Here is a 20,903-nt window from a genome sequence, read left to right as displayed (position 1 = left end):
AGATAATACATTTTTGCAGCGATATTTGTTCCATTCTGCCAAAGTCTTCCAGGTTTTCAGAAATGTTGAAATTATTGTATAGTTTTAAGATCATTTTACAGTTATTAGATGTATATAACTACTGTATATTTCTGTCTATTTTTTCCCCAGGTCAGGTTAGCTTTCCCAGAGTATTTAACTAAACACATTTTATAGGGGTTTCTGGTATTTTTATTTTTCTCCCTGTTGATTTTAATGGCTAACCAAACCAGTTATTGTGGTATTTGACTAACAATAGTGATAGCAAGAGAAGTACATCACAGATAATTTTGATTTTATTTTAATAAGGTCAGCAATAATCAAGGGAATGAACCAAGTAGAAAATTGTTCCCAAAGGGATATTAAAAGCGGAGATAATCTAATCCCCAAAGGTAAATGCGATGACCTGGTAATTTCAGATATGATTTTATCATTCAAAGTTGCCTGTCTCCAGAGACTTGCTTCAGAACAATCCTAGATGATTTTCATTGTCAGCAGCTAACACTAATAAAATTGTTTTTCCTGCAGGCTAGTGTGTTAGGAAATTAATTTTATCTAATTATATGAATTGCACTGTCGCTTTTCATGTTGTAATTAAAACACATTTTGTCAGGTTCTAAGTTGCTCAAGAAATGATCGGTTTACTTACTATTTTTGTTGTGCATTTTCGCAGAGAACAGTTCAGAAAAATGCAAAGTATGTTTGCCTGGCAAACAAAAACTGTCCAGTGGACAAGAGACGTCGTAACAGATGCCAATACTGTCGGTTTCAGAAGTGTCTCAGTGTTGGCATGGTTAAAGAAGGTAAGAACTATTGCTATTATTATCCCAAACACTGATATATTACGTTTAATGAATGTATGTGTGGGGACATGGATGCCTTTACAATTCATTTTACAGTGATGGGATTGATGACTTACCCCAAAACATGTGCATTTGTGCAACAATGTATTGATTTTCTTCTTTTGCCCATATTATCATATTTAGACCTTAGACCCCAGAGTTCAAGAACGGCAAGGTCACGAGAGGATAATTTGACACTGGCCAAAATGTCTCCTTTATTAAGGTTGAATGTTGCTCGATAATGCTGTTGGCTTCCACCCTTTATCTCACTGGGGGCTGCACTGAATTGCTTGCGTTTTGACACAAGATCTTGTCTCATTCCCGTGAGCTGATTGTATATTTGCAAGTAATTTAGACGGAAACAGGATCAACTCATTAGTCCCAATTCTGCAAATATTTAAGTATGTGAGTAGTGCTGTGTGAGCAGTCCCATTGCAAATACCAACATGGATAGTATAACCTATGTAGCGTGACCACATTTTTTTCAAATGCTTCAAAAAAAGCTGAAATTACTTTAAATTAACAACTCTGCTATTTACAAGGTGCACCAGTAGTACGAACATTAGAATTTGCATTTCGCATTTGGTTTTCTTGCAGCAATAGAGTGTCTGTGTGTGTGTGTGTGTATGGGCACACGTACACGGGCGCTTAGATGTGCTGCAAACAAAGCATGAACACGAGGAGCACAACCAGGCTTTTAGTAAGCAGCACGTTGCTGCTTACAGTCATGGGAGCTCTGACACAGTTTCGGTATCGTTTGTGTTCCTTTGCAGTCAAAGGCATCAAGAGCAAGTGCTGAAACTGGAGAATGCTCTTAATATTGCCAGGCTGGCCATCCCATAAGAAAAGCAGGTGTTCGTTCTGACCTGGCATTTACTGGTATCTTCACAACTGATTCCTTGTTTGTTTTTTTTTACCTAGTTGTCCGTACCGACAGCCTGAAAGGGAGAAGAGGTCGACTGCCTTCCAAACCAAAGAGCCCCTTACAGCAAGAGCCCTCCCAGCCCTCCCCGCCGTCTCCTCCCCTCAGCCTGATGAACGCCCTCGTACGAGCTTTAACTGACTCCACGCCCAGGGAGCTTGACTATTCAAGAGTAGGTCTCACCTTTCTTTGCCTGTTTATTTTCCACATAGGAATGATTTGGGAACTGCATTTCTACTTACCAGCCGGTTCGCTAAAATGAATTTACCTGTGAAATTTAGATGGGGGTAGGAACTTGTCCAGCCAGCCATGTCTTTTCATGGTAGGTGGATGATGAGGGGAAAGGAGGTACAGTAGAAATCAGTGCTAGTAACTATGCATTGTGAAGACCTCAGTCACAGAGTTATCTGCAGTGTATTCCATGGGTGAGTGAAAGCAAAAATGTGTGGCTAAGCAGAGCATTCTTCTTGCAAAAGACTGTGCCAAAACACTAGCAATTGCAGTACGATCAATTAATCTACCAAACTCAGGAGCAGGACTCGTATGTCCAGTATCATAATTTCCAAGTTCTGAAGGCTAAAATCTAATAGCACTTCCATAATATTGGGACATAAGTGTGGCGCAAAGTCACACTGGATGGATAGAGCCATTTCTATTGAAATGAAAAGGAATTTTTCCATTATTTAAATGGGATCAGGGTCTGGCTTTGGATACTGCAGCATGAATATTTCTTCAGTAAAATTCACAATTGTAAAATGAAGCATTGAAAATCAAAATTTTAAAAAAAACCTCAGCAAAGCTTTGCCAGAGATTATATATTTTGGTAACCTTGTTCTTTAATATATCATATTTGCCATTTAAATATTCATTGAATATTTTGAAAGCTTAAAAACTGTTCTATTGTTATTAAAATACAGCATTGAAATGGCTTGTTAAATACATTTTTAGGGAGGTTGATACAGGAAAAGAAAGAAATACAACTAAGGAAAAACAAGATCAAATTTCTTTACCTTAAATAAATACTATTAAATCTGAAACTATTAAAAATACAGCTATACTCAGTACCTACAGTGGCCATTTTTCAGTTGTTGCTAAGTAATACTTAATCATAAAACACATTTAATTGTAATTATATAAAAATTACAGTATTTTAGACTGTACTTAAGTATATTGTTTAGCAATTTTAAGCATGCTGTAGCATCTTTTCTTCAAGCTAGTCTGTAAGTATACAATCATATAATTTTCCAAATTCTTATTAGGAATCTAGCTGTTCAGCATCTGACAGCCTTTTAGGGGGAGAATGCATTAGCTGTATTTACATATATTTTAACTTATCCAGAATGTCTCAGGGGGTCATTTTGCATATACAGAGGTGTATGATGAGCTGTGCTCTTTGACAGAAATCTGCTGGGTTCCACAGAATTACAGGCATGTAATAGCCTGGGCCATGAAAACAGTATCTAACCTTATGTATTTATTTATTTATAGATATAAAGTTATTTTGCGTGTACAGAAAAACTGAATGAAAACTGTATTTTTGTGTGACTTTTTTCTTTGTCCTGCAGTTATTATGTCTCTTTTCATGTCAACAGCCCACAGATCTAATTGTTGAACAATTCTGTTGGACATTACATGAAGCTTATGATTGACAGTAAATTAATTTAGTCTTGGTAGCTAGCCAATTAAGAATGATTGTCTGTTAGGACATACTAGTATCTAAGTTCTTCTTTACAATAAAATATATACTAGTCTGTTATGCTCATCAGTTCTGAAAAGAGAAAAATATACTAAAAGAACTTAAGAGATTATGTTTTTCATAAACCTTATTTTGAAAAGTTAAGGAAGACCAGAAGCAAATGCTGTGTAAAAACTGAGCTTAGCTAAATTAAATATGCTGTAAACACACTGCAATGTGAAAAAAATCCCTTTGAGTAATAATCCTGCACCTGTAAAGACTGACTTATGGCATGTTCAGTTAGGCTGTAACCCTGCCAAGCACCACAAATGGGTAGATTTGGAAGCCTGGCTTTGGAGTCAGTCCCAATGCTTCTGCAGAATTGACCTTAGTGTTTAGCATGGTGTTCATATTTACAAGCCATAATGTCTCGACAACCTTAAAAACACTGATAAAGAGTTTCAGGGAGGAACATGTACACCTTCCCTCCAAAAAAACCCCACATGCAAACAAACCAACCAAACAAAAAAAAACGAATTTGCAAAAAAAATTACATAAGCTATGAATTTTAAACCAAAACAGATTGGAACCGGTTCCATTCAGAACATGGCTACTTTTCATGTCAGCACTGGTTTTAACTTACCAGTCCACAACAATGGTATATTTAGGTACTTGGTTTTAAAAAGCAAGTTCTCGGAAGAGAATTTGGTTTCTGAACTCCTTAAAGGCCAAGTGCTGCAGTGGTACAAGTGCTTTACTGGTACAATTCCACGAGTTTACATGTCCTAAGTAAGTGAGATGAGAAACAGCCCTATATCTTGCTGTCCTTATTCATACAGAATAGCCACCAACTTAAATAAAAATGTTGCCTTTTTGGAGGGAGAACACACCACTTAGGTAATAATCCTCCCCCTTCCCCAGCCACAAAATGAAGAAAATATCGAGGCTTTTGCAGAAAAGAAGCATAGCTTCTCCCTTGTGCAAAGAAGTTTTTGTTGGGCTTTTGCAGCTGTAGCAGTTGATGAAGGTCTGATGAAAGCAGGCAAAGGGTAGAGACAGGTTGTGCTACCAGGCTCCCCAGCATCTTGCTTTCTGAATCTCCTTGGATATACCATACCAGTTAATGTTGCTGCATGTGCAGCTGCCTCCTTGAGTAGCAGTCAGGTTTCATTCAATTCCCAGAAGAGCTCTGAGCAAGGGAGTAAGGCAGAGCTTTGTCTTCTGGCTTTCTCCCGGCATGCCTCCAGTGCACAGGGCAGGTTAAGAAATGCAGATCAGAGCCCTTCTGTTCTGTGGCCTCCTGACCAAAGGCAGGCTTACCAGCTGTCTTGGTCAGAAGCTGGATCAAATATCACCTCAGTGAAATAATAACAGAGAAAAGCCACTGATTTTGGTGCATAAAACAGAACCATGCATATTGGTTTTTGTTACTTATATACTTATAAATCTGTTACAAGGAAATATTTTCTTTTAGCTATTCTTTGTAAATGCTGACTCTTTGTAGCAAGCAGTGATATATTACAGCAGCTAAAAATATATATAATTCCATGCAATCTTTAACCTTTCTTCTAAAATTGCTTTCATGGGATAAACTATAACAATGAATACAGGTTATAACTTTTTTAGATGCATTTAATTCAGTTAAGTGCCCCATATAGGATATACCACACTGTAGCATTTACCTTTATGTGACATAATGCAGCATTCAGCTTTTTTAGAAAATGTTAAAACTTTTGCCTTACTTTAGCCAAATGAATGCTTTATAAATATTGGGAACAAATTAATACCTGGCATAATTATGCTGACTTGTGGTTACTTATATTCAGAATTAACTTAGGGTAGTATCTTTTTTCTTTTCCTTTTCTTTTCCTTCCTCTTCACTGCTCAAAGGATCAAGAATGTTCCTGACCTAACAGTACCTATGCTGAGTCAGGAGTCTCCTTCAGCTCATTTGGTTCCCATTGTAGAAAGCAGGAGTCATAGGTCAGCCCCTCTGCAGCAAAGCACATGTCCTAGAGCTGAGATACACACTGTCTTGCCTGCTCCATAGCTTCATTTTAAGAGGGTCTAGAACATGCAAGGTCTCTGAAAACGCTTCTGATCTCTCTCTACCCATTAACCACCCTGGTGCATCTTGCTGCAGTCCAGTGCCAGGAGTAGTAAGTTCGTGCTGCTCGAGCATCCTCAGCTGCTCCACTGAACACATCAATGATGCAGCACACCTGTTTTTTCTACCATGGCTCCCCATTCTCTGCATTTTGGCCTATACCTGCTTCACTCTCACAGGATGCTTTGGAGCAGCTGGAGCAGAATTTGACTCCACATGAGATTTGTAAGAGGGATTGCATGTGTTTCACCAGCTGACTAGGGATGTGATCTGGAACTTACCGTGAGAAACCTGTGCACGTAGTGTTGGGCGAGCAAAGCCATTCAGAGGTAGCACCAGTACCTCAGATACTGCCAGAGGTCTCTAGGATTCCTGTGGTTCTCTAATCAATCAGCATCTCTGATAGTGTGTCCTTTCTCCCTTGCCTAACAGCAGCAATCAGCTCCAACTAGAACAGGCAGAGAACAGGACACCTATCTGAGAAGTTCTGCATGCTGCCCTCCTCTCCTTCCTGTGCAGAGGTCACTTTGGGATCTCAGTTAGCAACCTGAGTGGTGCCCAAGTGGCACGCCTGTAGTAAGGTCTTCCCAGGCTGCCAGCCCGCTGTTACAGACTGGGAGAGAGATGTGGGTCTTTCTGCTTCCACTCTGGTTCAGGGTGTTGCTAGGGAGACCTTCAGTCCTAACTGCATGTGGAAGGCTGTTTCCAAAGAGCACATACACTTCTTTCAGCCATGGAGGTCACCCCAACCTTTCCTTGGCTGAGTCCCAGAGAGACAGGGGTTATGTAGTCTCTCTCAGATATAACCCACCAAATGTCTGATGGGGAGGATGTTGTTACAATAAATCCCAAGTTACTCAGTTGCTGCTCAGAAAACCATCACCGCTTTCCAAGCACAGGATGGGACTGAGCCATGAATGCTCCTGTTGTATTTTCTGCCAGGAGACAGAGAGAGCCACGTCATAGGAGTGACAGGGATCCACTGGTAAGGAAGCAGGAGATAGGAGGAGGGACCTGTCAGAGGGTCACAGGGAAGCTGAGCAAGCTGAGCCCGTTGACTAGTTGTCTGGAAGAGTTATGGCCACATAAGCGGGATAATAGGTTCTTCTGAACCTTAAATGCTTCTTTTTGAAGGATAAGAGGTGATATGGGGCAGCTGTTTTACTTTGAACCAATTCTGTATTCAAATGAAGCAATGCTGCATGTTTCAGATAAAACATGATTTATCTTATATGTCTCTATCACTGTCAGATAAAATGCAGTTTGAGAGGTTTTGGAAGAAATCTGCATTTTGGACATAGTGTGACAAATTCATCAATGGAAAAAGTGTTTATTTGTAGTGAGTTACATAGTATTCCTCTTCTAGTGTGATGCAAATTATCCTACCCACCAGGTTTCAGTTTCTGTTTACTAATAGCATACAGGTATTTGTAAAGTGTGATTAAGTATTATATTTTATTTATAAATTTTAACTTGTTTCTATACATGTGGAAATATTTTTTGCAATATACATCTGAATAGCAAAATGCCTGCAGGTAGCCAAATAAGTAGATAGACGTAGACCTGCTTGTTATGCTTTTGACAGTAATACCAGCTTTGCCACAGAATGAAATGTTGTTGGGCAAGGAATGCTGTGTGTTTCACAGAATGCCCTTAAATGCATGTAACGTTGCTTTCTGTGGCTTTCATTTTAGTACTGTTCCACTGATCAGGCTGCTGCAGGCACAGATGCAGAACATGTACAACAGTTCTATAACCTTCTGACTGCCTCCATTGACATAACTAGAGGCTGGGCAGAAAAAATCCCAGGATTTACTGACCTCCCAAAAGAAGATCAGACATTACTCATAGAATCAGCTTTTTTGGAGCTGTTTGTACTAAGACTCTCCATCAGGTAACTATTTTTTTTCATTTCCTCTTAAGATGATGTGAAAAATCATCCATCTAAATGTATTTCACAAACAAATATAGTGCTATCTTCAAACATTGTCAGTTGTACCAAAAAACCCGCAGACCATCAGCAGTGTCTGCATCCAAAGGATATGGTGCTTAATTTGTTTTATGCTGCAGAAATAAAAAAAGTGATTTTAAAAGAGAGCATAGGTCTCACTAATGTGCTTTCATTTGATATACCCCATCCTCCTCTCCAAAGTAATCAAAATTGATCCTCAGGTACTCTTTGAGCAAGTTTGCTTCATAGGCAACAGCATGAGCTATAGGAAAAAAAAGCACCTTCAGTATGAAAGATTTTTTATGTTCCCCCTTGTCCTTATGCACATCTTTGCTGTCTTTTTTAAAGGAATGAAGAAGATTTAAAATCTTGTTCAGATTGTTTTTCTTCTTAATACCAGGTCATTTGATAGAGTGAGATGCTATTTATCAGTCTGGCACTAGTTAAGACACTTTACCAAAAAACACTCACAAGGACTGGAGAAATTGCAAGCTGGTGATTTGAATTATGCCCTTGATTCTTTAGCTTGAACATGACCTTTGCATGCGTTTTTTAACAGGGATGTTGCCAGTGGGGAGGGGAAGGAAAGGAGAGCTTGGCTGTAATATCTCTCTTGCACACAGGTTTTCATACAAGAGAGTTTATGATGTTCTCTGTATTGTGGTGCATTACTGCATGTATTTTCCAATGTGTTTTCCTTACCAATCTGAAAAATGCAGATGAGACTGAGTAGATGTTGAGAGTGGCAGAATCTCTTCTTTCTCCAGTTTTTGCTAGTTTTGTGTTTCAAAATGCTCTCAGTATTCCTTTGGTTCAGACATATAGTATTTAATGTAAAATGTCTTCTCTGTTTATGCCTTTGGGCAGGACCAAAATCTTAACTAATTAGACAGTCTTCACCACATGCTACAGCTAACCTCAGGCTTGTAACTCTACCAAGTAAGCAATCACAGAAGCTTGTTTGTTGTACTTTGGCCCCAAGGGAGAAGCATATTGTCAAACGTGAATGCCCACATATGTCTCAGGATAATATGCCTTGGATTTTAAGTGACAGACACTTTAATACCAGTTAGGAATTTTGCTATAATGTAGAAAATGCATTTATAATTTTCTCAATCATTTCTATTTGAGGTCTGATACTGCTGAGGATAAGTTTGTATTCTGCAATGGACTCGTGCTTCATAGACTTCAGTGCCTTCGTGGATTTGGGGAGTGGCTCGACTCTATTAAAGACTTTTCCTTAAACTTAAAGAGCCTTAACCTTGATATCCCAGCCTTAGCAAGTTTATCAGCTCTAACTATGATTACAGGTAAGTGGTCCTTTGTTAATAGAAAGCTTCAGATTCTATTGCTTTGTTTTAATATAGATTCAAGCAATTTCAGTTAGCTATATTCAGGGTGAAGTGAGTATGATTTTTAAGAATTAGAATGACCATACTGAAATTGTGGACTAACATTAGGCTATTAGATATGCCCATGAACGTGTCATCTAGCTTTGTTTCTTCACAGTTTCTTTGTTTTCTTGGAAGAGCCTCTAAAAAACAAACTGCTTCTAAGCAAATAATGTGGCTCCTGTGTTCAATATACTTGTTGAATTCCCAGAAAAGCCTAAGGAAATGACCTGAGTCTTCTGTGTACAAACAATAATATCAAGATAGCTTGAGAGCTAAAAGCCATACAGCTAGTAAAGTTTATCTCTCAGCAAAAGGGCTAAACCAGAAGGAGTGCTTCACGAGGGCAGGCAGGCTGCTTTTGGTAGCCAAGCTATTCTTGGTATTCTGTGGACTGCTTTTTTGAGAGAGAAAAAACTGGAGAACAGTCAGGAAAAAAAACGCCTCCTCTGCAGTTGTACAGAAGCTTTTGGGTGTGCATGTGACCATATCACCCCTTCTGCCTGCTGGGGCAAACAGCAGCAGACTAATGTCAGAATCTGCCACATCTCACCAATAAGTACAGAACAGGGGAGCAGAACATCATTACATTACAGAGTAATTTTCTTGTTCCTGAAACAGCAAAGCCTCCTGAAGTCCATGCTGCATACCTTGGGCTTCTTGTAATTGAAGAGGCATGGCTGGTGGAAGCAGAAAGGTTTGGGAGTAAGGGTGTCTGACAACCATGCAGCAGAAGTCAGAGCAGCAGTCATCTCTACAGAGAGCCTCACACTTGTTTCAGAAATGCTGGTAGTATAAAGGTGCAACTGTGTCAGCGTGTGAGACAGGACTTCAGTGTGCCTTGAGCAGGATCTTCCCAGGGATGCTATAAGCTCCACTGGGATGGATATTGATTTCCTTCTGTATTTCAGGCATCCACCTATTTGCAGGCAGTGGCCTCAACAATATCAGCTGCAGTCTTCCTTTTACCTAGGAGGAGATGATGCTAGGGAAATACAGAGATAAAACGTTCAATGGCAAATATACAAACTCAAATTGGCCAGGTCTTGTGGGGCCAAGATTTGGAGAGTCTGCATGGTGTGCTTCCTTCCTGCATTGTGGTGAAGGGTTAGTGTATACGTGTAACTTTTTGTTTCTTAAGAATTTTTTATTAATTTCTGCTCATTTCATCTGCAATTGGAAAGAGTACTTTAAGGTCCAGATTCTAGTTTATTTGATAAAATGCTTAAGTCCAGAATAACTCATTGGAGTAGCTTTGTTCTGCATGAAAATTTTTCAAAATGAGTGATACGTTGCAGTGAGAAAGAACATTCCCAACTTTTTTTTTTTACTCCTATATATAAACATCCACTGATGTGTTCACACATTTGCGTAAATGTATTATAAGTACATATCTATATATGTATGTGTACATACCTATATACATATTTAATGTATATATTTATGCATTTAAATATCTATAAGTCAAGGACAGGTGCTCTGTCTGTCCATATATATTTACATACAGGCATATATGCTCACATACATATAGCACATATCATTGATTCAGATTGTTTACTATATATTAGATGTGGGTTTTTTAGTTAGACACAGATAGTTTGTTCTTGATTATCTTCTTGAAGACTGAGAGAATGCAGGTTAATGAACAGGATCTCCAGCAAGCTGTCTAAATGAATGCAGAAAAAGCTGCTGTATAGGAAGAAAAGTTATTCTCCTTACAAACCCGTGCCCTTTTTTAACATGATAATTTTCTGTTCAGTTAGACACTGTTTGCTTGCCCATACATAAAGAGCCAAAGTTGTCCAGTGGCTGGCTCAGGTCACCCTAAGATATTTAATAGAAATAGTTTTTAATTAATAATGCCTGACATTTCTTTCCTTGATAATAACCCTTTCAGGAGTTGGCTATATTGGGCTGCTCTTCCCAAAGTATCTAAAAAATGGAAGTAACTGATGGCTTTAAAAGGTGACCAATTCTATCTATATTTGTCAAGCTTTTCTTGACGTTCTCACCTGTATGACAGGGTGCTTTAAATTAATGTCATTTTCTGCATACTCTGTTATTTCATGAGGCCAGTATTTCTCTGCTGATTGCTTTGAAGGACAGAGTATACTTTAATGCGATCTAAATTAGACCCTAGCTCCTTCTGTTTAGTGATTTATATTCACAGGGTTCAGGTCTCCAAAGGCAGCAGCTAACTTAGTGACTCAGCCAGAAATTTGGTCACCTGAAAATGGATGGCATTGTGTAATGATGCACAGTATTTAAAAAACAACTGGATCAGGAAATCAGGTCCTTATGGCTAAGACAGCACTACAGCACAACATGCTGGTGGGCAGTGTTCTTTTGAGACTTCCTCAGTGGTTGTATATTGAAATTCTATATTCCTTCAGAACACCTTGAGATTTCCCTCTATGGCATTCCATGAGAAATAGCTTCTTGTCTTCTCCCTACAGCTTGAGTGTAACAAGCCACGTGCTGGTTTCCAGCTAGTCCCACCAAAAAAGAAAAAAATAATAAGGGTACATTTTGGAAACCTGAAATCTGTTGAATATTTTAAAGCATAGGCTTGAGGCTTGGCTTAGATCCAGGTGAGTGTTTTTGGTGCTGTTCTTTATCTCTGGAGAAGGTGATCTTCTCTCCTGTTATGGACTGTTGAAGGCAATGGGCAGTTAGCAAGCTCTGGTTAAAGCCCTTTTTGTGTGTCAGAGCAAGAGAGAATGACCTTTTCCAGGAACACAGGGTATTTGACTACTGAGTACCACTGTCTTTTATGTTGAGGCCATTTGACATATTTCATGGGCTGCAGAATGGCTGTTGTGTTTGACGATCTGGGGACAAGCTGGTGCTCAAAGGGGCACCAAAGGCCCAGTCTCTGGTCTGATTCCAACAGGAAAGGAATCTGACCATGAGTCTCCCATGTCTGAGATGGATAGCTGAGTCATTGGGATACAAGATATGAGGGAGCAGAAAAGCTCTGTTTTGTGAATCTAGTTGTTTGCTTTATTAGCAACACTGCAAAACTGAAGTTCTGGCTTGAGCAAAATTTCCTTAATTATTACACAAATTGCTCCGGTTCTTACTTTGCATTAGTCAACATTTCATGATTGATGGTTCAACCAAAAAAAAGAAAAAGACAACAAATCGGTGTTCTGTAATAGTCATAGTTTGTTTTACTACTGTACAGCCAGCATCTTAGGTAGCACCCAATTCAAGAATTGTGTCTCTGGGTAAAGAAAACACTCCTGGTGATAATGACCTGGTTGTTATTCTTGATTTCATGAGTCCTCTCCATAGCCCAAACAAAGGTACACTGTTGGAAAACAAACTTTCTTGTATACTAGTCATTAGCAGCGTTGCTGAAAGAGAGAAGTCACTATCCTCTTTTGTACCTTCTCTCTCTTTTCTGCAAGAGTGACAGGAAGGACTAACATCTGTGTCCTGGTGATGGAATAAATGTTAAAATTAACTTTGGAGACTAGCAGGCATTCCACTGTTGCTAGTGCCTCACAATAGTGAAGGCTATTCTCTCATTTTGGAATGTCAAATCAGCTCCCCAGTAACATCCCAAGTAGTTCCAATACCCTCTAACTAACCCTACTGATTTGTTTAGTGCTGCAAAGCTCCATGTCCTATCTCAACCACAGCTGCAGGTCACAGCGTAGGGTGTATGGTTATAGCCATATATGACCATTTGTTCTGTTTAGTAATTTTGAAGAGACAGGAGACCTAGTGAGTATCACAGTACTCATTAATTTGCTGCTTGCTTTGAATAAAGGTATGCACAACATAAAATAAACAGGATTTTGTAATATTTGGCATTATACAATCTATTAGAAAGTCCATGTATTTGTACTTTTCCTGTTTATTTTATGTTTCTTGGGGTTTTGCAATATGTTGCCTAGAAGGAAAAGCATCCTGTCGATTGCTGCTGAACTTTTTAGTCCTTTCGGATAGGACATCAGCTTGAAAGAGCATCCAGAATGAAATAAGTGATATCTGGTTTATTGTGGGTGGCTTACAAAAGGTTAACTTAAAACTCTGCAATGCCAAAATACATCTTTTTTCTTTAAGGTACTCCTTTAGGATCTTTCTGTCTCTGTTCTCTTTTTTAACTTTCTTCAGTTGGTTAAGAAGGGCTGGACACAACTTCCTCCAGAGCACATCAGCAGCACTCTCAGCATCAGCCAGAATAAAGTAGTTAGGAATCAACACATGACACTCACCCCACATCCCCATGAAAGCAAAAAAATGAGTTCTGTCCTGATCTTTTTGTTTGGATCACTTATTCTGTTGGGATGTGGAATCTAATGAGCTAAAGAAGGTTGCCAAGGTGGAAAGAAAACACTGGTCAACCTGGGACAAGTTCTGTCCTTAGTTCCACATGGACAATTTCTATCAGTTTAGTGTGTTGCATGGATCACAAGTGTTCCTGCACAACTACTGGAGTGGACAGTGGTGATGATGAAGCTTTGCAGAATAGACTAGGTATTCACTCAGGCTATTCTTGAAAAGGCTTCCTTAACTATCCAGATGACCATTTATAATGTTCTGCTTTACAGTTTCTCTAACAGTGTCAAAATACAAAGGTTGAAACTCCGATGCAGACATCTCAAGGGCACATCAGGGCATAATTTAGCCTCAAATTTCTGCCTGCTCTGAAACTGCTCATGTTTTCTGTCTCTCTCTCCTTCGTTGATTCTCTTTTCCTTTCTGCCTTGTCCTTTCTCTATCCACATGAAAATATTATTGTTTTGCCCACTTGACACTCTCAGTGGGATACTGCCGAGTACAGAGGATTCTAGCCCTCATTCAGCCAAACTCTTCTGGCATATGTTTTATTTTAAGTGTGTTACAGACCAGCCCAGAGCCACTGTATGTACTGGGCTTATTCACACTCTTAATGCTTTGTTAGACTGGCACCAGAACATTGAAGAATACTGTGAGGTTTCAATTAAGACTTTGTGTTTGTTTTCCTGCTGTTGGGCTTTCCATTCTAGTTTACAAACACAATTTTTAGCACCATCAGTCACACTAAGAAATAGTCAGGAGTCCAGCCTGGCTAAAAAGGGTCTGGCTGCTGCAGTTCTCTTCTGAACATGAATTTGTCCAACTTCCCTGCAGAAGAGAGGCTCACCTACTCTTCAGCAGCAGTTACCCTTCAGTCCTGTTGCCAGGATTCTCCAGAGTGGGTGCTTGGTGTGCTGGGTCTACATACGAGCAGGTGGCAGACTGGAGGAGTGTAGGAGAGCCAGTTATAAAAAAATACCAATCCTCCAGATTGCATTGTCTGCCTTCCCCCTGCCACTTTACTGAGGGAAATACTGTCAGCATCAAAGTGAAGTATTCACTCCTCCTTCTCCTCTCCCACCCTTTTGCTGAGGCAAGAACTCTTTCCTCCTACATCAGCCAGTGGCTTCTGTGTTACATTGAGGGGTTTTTCAAAGGAGGGAGCAAACGGTGATGCCTTGTGGGGTCACTCAGCACATCTGACTGTAGGTACCTTGCACAGCCAATGGAGAAATACTGGGCACCTCCAGAAGGTGATATGTCCACCTAAAATCTGAATCGTCTTCTGAAAATGCCCAGCCTTCCACTGATGTTAGGAGGAGCTTGAGAAGTCTGTGCTTCTCACTTGGGCACCATTGTGAAGTGCCTGAAGGTTAGGCAGGGGGATTATAGGCCAGACTGCAACAGGAAGGGAGACTCTTGGATCTGCCAAGTTGCGATCTTGCTGTGTACCAGAGGGTGCACAAGACAGACGTGCAGAAAGCTGCAGGCAACTGAGCCTCACGTTTATTTGAGTTATAGAAGGGGAAGAGGACTGTGAAGGGGGAAGAGAAAATCAGATAACTGTATTGAAACTGAGACACTGAAGAGGCCTATTTTAAGTCTGCAGCATAAATCTGTTGCATTTCTGATGGGACTGGCACCTTGGAATGACTAAAGGCTAAAACTAACTCAAAGGGTCTTTGAGATACTCAAGGTCTTTGAAATACTTTCACTCTTTGAAAGTTGTTTCTTATAAAAGGAGCTCTCAGTCTGCCTAGCCCGGGCATCATCTACCCCATGCCAGAGATTAGGGACAGAAGGACTAGCACAGCTGGTGACGGGCTTTCCTGCTCTTTTGCTTTCTTCCTATCAACCTGTTGCTGATCAGCATAATTATAGCACAGAATTGCATTGAGATGCCTGGAAAAAGGAGAAGGGTGTAAAATACTTGTTGGGTTCAGTTTGCCAGGTTGAGCTGCTAAGTTTGCAGACCTGTAAAGGCAAGACTTCTGATGAATCATTTTGACGGGCTTTTGGCTTCTTTACCATAAATCACCATTTTTCTTGCAAAAATCAATGGTGTACTAAAACATAAGGCTGAGAAATCCTATTTTCACTTCCCCCAGTGCCTTTTTGTCATTATAAGAAAGCCTATGTACAATAATACTGGCACACCTCCTTGATCAGTTAGAGAAAATTTATTGGCTTTGACTAGCTGTCCCCTGGGGATCAATCTTAGCCTTATCATTCCCATGTGGAATATCCCATAAGCATATCCTGTGGAAGATGGCAAATGGTTAGAGGCCATTGGCTTCAGCATCAGTGCACACACTTAGCACAGGTGCCTTGTGCTGCTCCCTTTACATTCAGTAAGAAAGCCTGTGGGTTTTCTGTTGCCCAAATGAGACAGGTCATGTGGAAAAGTCAAGAAAATGTGTTTCCTACTATTTGAACCCTATTAAATTTAAATGTTTTAGTAAATTAGACCTAAGACTTCTCCAGTATACAGAATAGAGGAGCTGTTCCTTATGCTAGTGCATTCCCCAGAAACTAGTTGGACACTAACACTAGAGACTGCACTGGCAGCATCAGTGCACACAGTGCCCTTTGATAGCAGAAGGGCGTCCACATAGATGGCTTTGACTTTCTCTGGGTCCACAAAGGATGCTCTAGGGACTGGCAACTGAAAACCCCCTTCTTCCAGTGAGGCAGCTCCAGTAATGAGGCTATTGTGTGGCAGTTCACGCAAGAGAGGACAGCCTGGTTTATCAGACTGCTTTAATATTGTAGAACCAGAAGGCAGCTTAAGGATGGAATATATCTTAATTTTTAATTTCTCTGGTTTTGTTATTTAAAACAAGGCTCCTAATTTTATAATCTTTGCATGTATTGTATTTTTCGCCAGTATGTTTCATGGCTTGTCACCAAAGACACGATTTGGTCATGAAACCTTCTGAACTTGTCCGTGTGAGATTGTTTAGTTCTGTCTGGGAATGTTAACAATTTTGCTATGTGTTCCAGAGCCAGAGATAATTTTCCATACTCTGCAGCAAGGTACACACCTTCTGAAACATTGGTTTAAAAATATACTCTGCTGATTTGTAGTCAGATTTTAGATCCATTCTTGTATTTCAGCTTCCTAGATCTATAAAGATGCCTTAACTTACACAGCCAGGAAACAACCTCAAAACAGATTAAAAGATGAGAACTCTTCAAAGACTGCAAGATTAATTTAATGTCCTGCAGATTCTCTCAGTAGGCTAGTGGTAAAAAAACCAACAAACACCCTACAGCTTTTCAAATCTGTATAAAATATTTATCTGCCAAGATTTTTAATGGCAAAATCTGCCCAAGTATTTACTCTCAGTGACCTGTATAGTTAAGACTTACATAATTACACTATACACCACTTACTGGAAAGGCTTTAAATATTCATTGACCCTCGTGTTTTAATGTAAACAAAGAACTTAGAATACCTAGGGTTTCTGCAAGGTGAAGAAGGTGTCTGAAGCAGATGTTACTGCTTGGATGAGTGTTGCTCTGAAGCAACAGGGCCGATTGATGGTACTTAAAAGGTAGAACACAGCAGCTTCTGGCCAAAGGTGTACACATCTGCACAGCTCTGATTCTGATCCCAAACTAGTGATCTTCAGCAGCTAGCTGTGCCTAAGCAAATAAAGTTGAAAAAAGTGTAAAATGGAGGAATATCAGTGGAAAATCAGACCTTTACATTTCTGACTGCCTTCATTGAACCCCATCTGTTTTATTGGTTTGTTGAGAACATGTAGCCAACACAGGCATTAAGGGGAGGCAGAGAAGAGCTTATATACACACACCTGGGCAAGGCCCCACTGAGCCTTGCTCAGACATCATGCCTGCTTCTGGAAGAAAACTGGCCTCTTTTCACTGTTTGTTAGGGGACAGAAGAAGTATCCATTTCCCAGTCCTCCTGGAGTGGAGGAACAAGACTTGAGGGCAATGGGCGCAATATAGCACGTGGCTGGCATGGATAGGGGTGAGGGCCAGGGAAGGCAGAGGACTTCATATGCATCAAACATGGGAATTGCCAGAATTAGTCACTCCTTGTCTGCTGCTGACACTGTTTTTGTATGTCTAGTCAGTTGAAATTCATTTAACCTGCATTTTCTTAGACTGACCTATTCAATACTATTCTATATTATGTGTAAATGATTATGACTTTGCTATTAAGTAATTTCTTACCCGTGAATTTCAAAGGCAAATCAAAAGATCACAAAGTGGTTTGCTCTGAAGTGTTTATGAATTCATCCACTACATCTTGATAGCAAACAGCACAAAATTATGTTTCCCCATGTACAAGTGAAGAGCCTGATTTTAATGAATCACAGGTCTGATTCATTGTGCTTAAAGAACTGTGGATGTGTTTACCATGGTTGTAGCATTTTAAAAGGCTATTAGAAGGAGGACAAACCCCCTTCCTTTTAGGAATTCTGATGTTTTGGTGATGGATAACACAGCTGCCTTCTCACTGTAGGCATTGCTCACTCAAAACAAAATAGTTAACTTCCAGGCTTCTTTTCTCTTAGACCTTTTAAAGAGGAATAAACTAAAAAGCAGCAGCTGATCAAAATAACAAAGGGTGGTAAGGTGCCTTTAGTTTCTTCTGAGAGTGTCTGCAAATTCCTGGTGGAATTCTAGGCTTGGCGCTGATGGAGCTGGCTAAGGATATCGATCACCACTTGAATTCACTGAATAAATAATGGTTGCCATAGTTATTGAGCATTCACAACTGGTGGGGAAGCACGGAAATCTCCAAAACACCTCCTGTGATAGTTTTGCTGGAAAATCACCCAATTAATTCTGTCTCATATCATGAAAATTATGTGAGATAAGGGGGAAGCTTGGACTCCTTGTGCTAGAATTTCCATTGTAATTGAGCATCTCTGCCATCTATTTTAGCAGGTGAAGAGAAAAGGGCACTTGCCATCTCTTTATTTTGTGTGGCAGAAAGGTTAACTGACATTGTATAACCCCAACTCTTCTGAGAAACCTTACACTTTTGCAACATTTTTTGCTTTGAGTACCAGAGCATGGATTTGGATTCCAGGAACAAACAAAAAAGGCTCCTCTCAGTTTCCAGCAGGGATGCTGATGTGTGTTTTTCTTCCGCTTTGCAGAACGACATGGATTAAAAGAACCAAAGAAAGTGGAAGAGCTATGCAACAAGATCACAAGCAGTTTGAAAGATCACTTAACTTTCAGTTGCCAAAACAAAGGACAACCGCTTGAGTCTGCAGAGCCGAAGGTGCTGGGTGTTCTGGCTGACCTGCGTTCTCTCTGCACACTGGGACTGCAGCGCATCTTTTACCTGAAACTGGAAGATTTGGTGCCAGCCCCTTCCATTATTGACAGGCTGTTTCTGGACACCTTACCCTTCTGAGTCGAACCACCCTCCTGAAAGGCAAATGCCCACCAGAGCAGGCAAACGGACCGTGACTTACAGCTAACATTTCTGTCCTCATGGTAACAGAAAAGCAGCTCCAGGTCTAAAATGAGGTCTTTTCTGGCGCTTTGTCCTTACAACTGGAGGCCTGAAGCTTACTGGCTTCCTGGTTTGGGGTTGTGCTCTTTGTTTTCTTTTGTGTGATTTGAGTTTTTTTTAAATGGCTAATATGGCACTTTTTGGACAATGCTATCCCAGCAGCAGTAAGAGGTTAACATGACTGTTTTAAATCTGTTGTTTTAACACCTCATGGTATATGAGGAATAAAAGCGTAAGTTTGAAAACAAGAACAGCAAATAGTTGTTTGCCAGGGTAGTATGTGTTTTGTGAGGATACCTTTGGCATACTTCCTGCATCAAGGGCACATACATCAGCACAATTGAAAGAAAATTTCACTTTTTTAGCAAAGTACATTCAATTGAACATTTCATACAAATCAAATATAGCAAAATGACAATGGCTGTTAGCTCCCATGTTCAAGTGCAATTTTTTTAAAGTGCTGTCTTACTAAGTCTCGTTTATTAACTAATTTATTTTACTATGGAAACAAACAGAAGAAATCGAGTGAGAAAATTACATGCACTAACTTACCTGACCGAGTTTTCCAAACTTGATTCCATGTAGCGTGATTTATTGACAAATGTATGTGGAAGACACGGGAGCAATTGTGGCTCAGTTGTTCCTTAGCTAAGGAAATCCGAGTAAGTAGTGATTGGAGCATACAGGGTCAGCATCAGGGATAGTTCAGGTTTAGACTTTTAACACAGGCAACTAGTTAGTAAACAGACAGAAGATGGTTTTCAAGAACAAGCAAGTCTTGTAAAATAGTATGAATGTAAGTGCTAGGAAGGATATAGTGGGCTGCGGTTAAACATTCCGTGTTCGTACTTCTTTTTGTATGTTTATACTGTTGATGCCATATTAATATGAAATAATTTGTTGCATAGTGTCTTTATTTGTATAAATGTTTGTATGCATGGTATATTGTAATGGCTTTGCCTGTATTTATTGCAATGACTGCCAGCTCATGGGAGCCCTGTTACACATGAAAACTAAATGGGGTGTTCACACTGACTCAGATACACCAGTTGGAAAACTATATACATATATATAATGTGTATATATATATCTATATACCTATATTTGTGTGTGTGTGTGTGTGCGGGTGTCTTTTTATTAACCATTTGTATATAAAATATCTGTCAAATCACAAGCAGAGTTATTTTACAGTTTATTTGCAGTGACTTCTAAGGCAGTACTGTTTAGCACTTTGATATTAAAAATCTTGCTCATGTTTTGCTAAATTCAAATAATATTTAAAAAGTTTAGTTCTAAAAAACTTTATATGCACTGTATTAAGTCAAAATTTTGTTGGTCATTTTGGTAAGGAAATTTTTGAATGTCAACCTGATGTCACTGTATCTTTTGTTAGCTTTAAACATTCTAGCTTTTGTCTTTTTTTAAACTATGCTGTTTATATGGAAATTAAATTATACAATCAAACAGATGCCAAATGAATTGCCTAATTGCTGCAAAGGATAACCCAGATATCAAGTCACTGTATGGTTTTCAAATAGTAATCTGGTATTTTATCACTTACTATGTTTGGATGTGCTTTTATGAAAAAATTATTCTTATATCAAGATTTATAGTAGTGTCAATAGGGAAACAGACTTCTAATCACTATAGTTAATATTTCCGGTTTACCTGCAGATAATATTTGGAAAAGTATTGCTTTTTGTATTGACTTTTAAGCTTATGTGCAAACTTAATAGCATAATTAAATATCAGAGAAGCTAATGTTTCTTGTAGGTTGCTGTAACAAGCCTGACCAGCAAGACAAATATATTTTGACTGAATTTGCTTTTGTATATACTAAATATATATATATGTACGTATATATATACACACACACTCACACAGGTGCGCATACAAAAACATAGACAAAATCCAAAAGTATGTTTACTTTTGTCTCCTTGTGTCAAACACAAGGTCCCTTGAGAAATGACTTTTATCTAGGGACAAATCCTGCCAGGTGCTGAGCACCAACCAGATGAGGGCTTGCAGGCACCTCTTGCAAGTGGGCCCTTTACAAAGACTTTTCAGGCGAATCAGCATAGTACAGTAAAATTGCTTTTTTGTTGAGCAAGGTTTATTTATTAAGTGGGATATGAGTGGGAGGTAGCAGGTCCAGAGCCCCATGTGAGATTTCATGTAGCTGGTGTCCTCCAGTCTTCCATAGA

General features: G+C 39.5%; 1 protein-coding gene across 2 annotated transcripts in view; it reads left to right on the top strand.

Moving 5' to 3' along the window:
* NR4A3 (nuclear receptor subfamily 4, group A, member 3) overlaps positions 1 to 20,519 on the top strand; it is a 23,378-nt gene extending 2,859 nt beyond the window's left edge. For both annotated transcript variants that reach the window (XM_009993635.1, XM_009993637.1), the window contains exons 3-7: positions 692 to 821; positions 1,782 to 1,954; positions 7,259 to 7,458; positions 8,647 to 8,825; positions 18,335 to 20,519. In XM_009993635.1, coding sequence (XP_009991937.1) covers positions 692 to 821; positions 1,782 to 1,954; positions 7,259 to 7,458; positions 8,647 to 8,825; positions 18,335 to 18,597 — 945 coding nt within the window. In that variant the 3' untranslated portion in view covers positions 18,598 to 20,519. The remainder of the gene's footprint in view (positions 1 to 691; positions 822 to 1,781; positions 1,955 to 7,258; positions 7,459 to 8,646; positions 8,826 to 18,334) is intronic.
* The last annotated feature ends 384 nt before the right edge of the window (positions 20,520 to 20,903 follow it).

The sequence above is a fragment of the Chaetura pelagica genome, unplaced genomic scaffold (assembly GCF_000747805.2).
Source record: "Chaetura pelagica isolate M959 unplaced genomic scaffold, ChaPel_1.0 scaffold723, whole genome shotgun sequence".
NCBI lineage: Eukaryota > Metazoa > Chordata > Aves > Apodiformes > Apodidae > Chaetura > Chaetura pelagica.
Note: the sequence above shows the minus strand (reverse complement) of the source record. Positions and strands in the feature narration are given on the sequence as shown.